The 5,427-nt window shown below is 36.1% G+C and overlaps 1 protein-coding gene across 1 annotated transcript; it reads left to right on the top strand.

The window, feature by feature from the left end:
* The first annotated feature begins 3,286 nt into the window (after nt 1-3,286).
* LOC130718612 (probable methyltransferase At1g29790) lies at nt 3,287-5,139 on the top strand. Its single transcript, XM_057569229.1, has one exon. The coding sequence runs from the start codon at nt 3,478-3,480 to the stop codon at nt 4,735-4,737; it is 1,260 nt and encodes a 419-aa protein (XP_057425212.1). The 5' UTR covers nt 3,287-3,477; the 3' UTR covers nt 4,738-5,139.
* Nucleotides 5,140-5,427: the final 288 nt, after the last annotated feature.

Genomic DNA, 5,427 nt, shown 5'->3' with positions numbered 1-5,427 from the left:
GTCATGAAATCAAACATGCTAGAAGACATATTTGTTTGTTAGTTGGATTATTTAAATTATGCTTCAGAAAGGATTTTTTAGCAGAACTGAAACAAAGTGGTTGGATCTTGTCTCTAATTCAAACTCATCTTCAAAGAAATAAAGACAACATTCTTGTTTAGTGCTACTGATCGGCATCAAGTCCTGAAATATAGTGAGATAGAGGATCTGACTTTGACATTTGAAGATTATTGAAGTTTTTTGCACTGTTAGACTTTATTTTTAACTGTATGCAGCTCGATTCATCTTTGGATAAATGAGATGATAACTTTCAAAGGTTTTGAAAATACAAGAAGTAATTAATGTAGTCTTGTGAAGAGTAATGGCATCCGAAATTTATGTTTGGGTACCTGTTGTGGTACAAGTGTAAAAAGATGTTGACACTTATTTTGAGACAAAGTGAATATATTTTCTTTTATGAATGGGATGTATGTCGGTTACGTTGCACTGAACTGGTATTTAGAAGTATTTAAGGATATATTAACAGAAATGAGATTTACCACTTATGTAGTAGTTGTTTTTTTGTCCCTGTTGAGCAAGATACTTGGATCTATAGTATGATACATAGCTTGAGGTGGAGTTTCAAGTTAAAACAAAACTTAGTAATTTTGGCACAAAGAGCCATGAAGGGTAAACTGGGAGACTGGAAAGAGTTCTTGAACAGTTATGATAAAAAGTTCTGGGCAAGTGGAAGTGATCAAGCATAGAGGCCCCATGAAATCTTGGCTGCATTTCTAAAGACTTTCTCTATAGATGTTGGTGTTGAAGACTATCAAGAAAATACTGATACTAATGAGTTGGGTGAAGACTCATGTATTTATTTTCTTTTCTTATATTACATCATTTGTCTCATTATATTGAACTCTTTTCTCTTCCTCCTTTTGTTTAGTTTCTTTAAATAATGATGCTTCTGTGAAATTAAGCTCAATATTAAGGAGCAGCTTTTGAATGATGGGAAATGATAGTTTTAGTATCTAACCCTCTCCAATCTTAGCTTCTCCTATTTCATCTCAACTCCTTCAATGGCATCTGAAGGTATTTTTCCCTTTCTTTTTATTTTACTTGTTTTTTGTGCTTAGGTAGGATGGTTAGTTACTTTTCTGTACAATTTCAGGGAACATGTTCTCAAACCTTGGTGGATTTAAGTTATGGTTCTCTTGTCATCATGGAGCTTGAGCAATTGGTCTCCTAGAAGCACTTGGCCTCTGAGAACTTGTCTTTGGCAGCTGATTTCCTTGTGAAGCATCCTAATGTTCGTTTAACAGACAATTTACTTAGTAACAGATACAAGGGTTATGCTTACAACTGTAATTGTCTCTACTGGTCAGGTATTATCACTTGAACTAATGAAAGATCCTGTAGTTGTCTCTACTGGTTAGGTATTATCACAAATTACCTGTGTGTGGCACTGCTATGATAGTATCAGGTATGATTTTATTCATAAACTCTCTACTTTCTTTTGCAAATATATGAAAGATGCTTCATTCAAAATATGGGTCAATGCTGGTCACAGAACCTGCCCCGAGACACTTCAGCATACAACCCTTACTCCTAATTATGTTTTGAAGAGTCTGATTGCTTTATGGTGTGGAAGCAATGGTGTTGAGCTACGGAAGAAACAAGGGAGTTGTAGAACAAGAGTCTAATTGCTAGATGATTGATCATTTGTATGTTGAATATAATTTTTAGTGTTTTGTAGGTTTACTAGGGTAAGAAATTCCAATGATTTGAATGAGTATGGGGTCATTTAGCTTAAGGGTGCAATTTCCGTGTTTTATATCATCACTGCCGCAATGGTTTTGTTTTTTCTGTAAACCCACTTTTACAGGTTCCGGTTGCAAGTCATAGTGAAAAAAAATAAAGTGCAGAAGTCATTGCTGCAGTGGATTTTCAAGGTCAACTTGATGACAAGTAAAAAACTGGGGGATGGCTTGCAACATTGCTCATCTTAGGCTCTTCAAAAGGCGGCGGTGAACCCTCCATGGCTGGGAATCAAAAGGCTCTAGATACCATATTAGAAAAAAAGAGAGAGAATGAAAACTGTTTCTGGTAGAAAATGATTGATTGGTTACAGAGTTTTACTGATGTAACTATATGTAAAAGTATACTATGGAAGCTTCTAGAGGAAGCAACCGACTAACAATAACAGAGACTCTGTCCATAACCACTTACTAGACAATACTACACTAGTAAGCACATGCATTTTTGCAAATGCTAACCATTTATAATACTGGCTAAGGAGTCAAGATATAAGAAGTTTTAATTGGGATGTATAGCATTTAAGCTACATGAGCTTTTCACACCTCAATACAAATTACACCTTACATTGCACTCTCTTCTTTTCTCATCATAATTCTCATTTGCTCTCATGTCTCTTTCTTTTTCATTCTTACTTCCACCTCGTTAACACTTTTGAAAAGTATGGAAACATTCTTGTATGTTACCTATGTGTTAAACAATAAATGATTACTTTTTGTTTCTTAATGCTAACAATGGTGGTACGACTACACTTTACATTTACCATGTAAAGTGAGCACGACAACTATTAATTGAGTTTTTTTTTTACTTTTCAAAAGTATGTAATCACTATTAATGGTTTTGATATACCTTTTACCGTGTAAAGTGAGTGACTTTAGAAGAGTTGCACTTAGGTGTGAAAATATGGGTTGTGAGGCAGACTAGACCCATCATTAGTTTGCCAAAATGTAAGTTGAGTTAGTTGGGCTAACTTTTGACGTTTGAGATCAAAGTCACAACTCATATTTTGGTGGACTGATGGGTTGACGAGCTGACTCACTTAAAGAATGTAGTGAAATAAATAAAAAAGTTGTACAATGAATTTTAAGAAATCTTTCCCTTTTTGTATGAGGCCAACAAGAAAGTTTTACTAACAACAATATCAAACAAACATTTATCATGTTTTATTATTAAAAATTGTAACTGTAACTTCAATAGTACTAGTGTTAATGACGTTCGCTAAGTTATGGGTAAATGTCACATTTTCTTTAATATGCACTCAGTTAATCTTGTTGACATTATTAGATATGCTCTAAAGAGTTTAACTATTGCCAATTGTATTGCCCCTTATTAATTATCAGTCTTTATTTTCTCTTTTAATTATATACTCCTCACATTTCTTATTTTCCCATCCATTTACACTTATTACACTTATTCAAGTGTGAATGTTACTTAACCCTTAAATAATTGACAGGGCACTACATCTATTAACTACACAATAGTAAAGTCACATGGAAAATTTCACAAGCACAACCGACAAGGTTCGATTTGGGTTTGGTTGTCTCTGAAACTTAGCTTTTTTCTAACTCACTCCACATCCAATTCACTTCCACTTGCCACACTGCAAATCTCACTCTCACTGATTCACTGATTCTCAACTCTCTCTCTCTCTGTGTGTTTGTTCACCAGAGCAGAACCAAGATGGGTTCTGTTTCTCTGAAAATAGGAGATGGAACAGCCAGATTCAAAAGAGCAACTCTGTGTTCTTCAGCTGTCAACATTCTCATGATTTTCTCTGTCATCACCACCAATCTCTTTGCTCTCTATGCTTTCACTGCTTCACCAAAACCAAATCACCAACTCCTCCACCATGCCCACAAGAACATCTCCATCATCTCAGAGCAGGTCTCACTCATACTCAGAGAGATCGATTTATCTCAGAAGCAACTAGCCCAGATGGAAAAAGAGCTTCTTGGCTACGAAAGCATTGATCTTTCAAGACCCAATATCGCAAACGAGCTCAAAATCTTCCTCCAGCGCCACCAGCTTCCTCTGGGGAAAGATTCAAGAACTGGGATCACTGAAATGGTGCCATCTGTGGGCCACTCCTGTGAGAAATCTTCAGACTTGTTGTCTCAGTACATGAGTTACAAGGCTTCTGGATCTTGCCCTGATGATTGGAGTTTAGCTCAGAAGCTGATTTTAAGAGGGTGTGAGCCTTTGCCAAGAAGAAGGTGTTTTTCTAAAACTGTTTCCAAGGTAGGACTTTCCCCTTTTCCTGATTCTCTTTGGATAAATGTTGGTAACAAGACAGTTAATTGGAGTGGTCTCAATTGTAAGAATTTTGAATGTTTGAATGGAAAAAAATTGAGCAGAGATTGCATTGGTTGCTTTGATTTGGTTAGTAGCAATGAGAATCAGAGATTTGTCAAAGGTAAAAGTAAGAATGATTTTGTGGTTGATGATGTCTTAGCATTGGGGAGTGGTGGAATTAGAATAGGGCTTGACATTGGTGGAGGGTCTGGATCCTTTGCTGCTAGGATGGCTGATAGGAATGTTACTGTAATTACTAACACTCTGAACATTGATGCCCCATTCAGTGAGTTCATTGCTGCAAGAGGGCTTTTCCCACTTTACTTGAGCTTGGATCATAGGTTCCCTTTCTATGACAATGTGTTTGATCTGATCCATGCTTCAAGTGCATTGGATGTTGGAGGGAAGCCAGAGAAGTTGGAGTTCTTGATGTTCGACATTGATCGGGTTTTACGCGCCGGTGGTTTGTTATGGCTGGATAACTTCTTTTGTGCCAATGAAGAGAAGAAACAAGCTTTGACAAGGTTGATTGAAAAGTTTGGATATAAAAAATTGAAGTGGGTTGTGGGAGAGAAGGTTGATAGTTTTGGGTCAGGGAAGCCTCAAGTGGTGTTATCTGCAGTGCTTCAGAAACCTGTTAGAGCTTAAACCTTAGGAGCTTATACAACAAAACAGCAACAAGTTAGAATAATCTTGATTCTGCTATATCTCGTTCGCATTCGCACGTAATTTGTGTGAATGAATTGCTTCCATCATCATCAAATCACCATTGGAATTGGAATAAGTACAAGCATCATTTCCTTGCCAATTGTAAACCAACTTTTTGAGGTGACTTGTATCCTGTATTTTGAAGTTATGTTCCATATCTTATTTTGTGTACTAGCTGTTCTGTAATTGATCAATTATTAGGAAATGAAAAATGATATTTTTTCTTTGGAAGTTATAGTGTCAATTTAGTCTATATTTTAAGGTTAGGGCTTTACTTTCTTACTGTGGTGGGTTCAGTCATATGTTTCAAGATTGATGAAATCTACTGATCATGTCTTTTTATTAGCAGGGTAAGTGCTGCAGGCTATGTACATGTTCTTCTTAATTTCTCTACATATTACTGCCATGTTAGGCACAAACACTGCAAATCTGCAACAATAAGGATTGCTTCACTTCTTAAAGAAATGATCCATTTTCAAATGTCTCTCCATGTACCAAACAAGAATATTATCATTCAAATACTTCCAAGTCCATATTCTCATTGATTCAACTCACTACTCTATACCAAAGATTCTGATAATAAGTCAACTCACAAGAATGCTGCCTGTCTTGTAATGGAAGATAACTTTA

This window comes from Lotus japonicus, chromosome 5 (assembly GCF_012489685.1).
Source record: "Lotus japonicus ecotype B-129 chromosome 5, LjGifu_v1.2".
Classification (NCBI taxonomy): domain Eukaryota; kingdom Viridiplantae; phylum Streptophyta; class Magnoliopsida; order Fabales; family Fabaceae; genus Lotus; species Lotus japonicus.
The sequence above is the reverse complement of the archived record's forward strand: the minus strand, read 5'-3'. Positions and strand labels throughout refer to the sequence as shown.

What these genes read in the sequence shown, in the direction of transcription:
- LOC130718612 (XM_057569229.1), top strand. Translation starts at nt 3,478, where the DNA reads ATGGGTTCTGTTTCTCTGAAAATAGGAGATGGAACAGCCAGATTCAAA.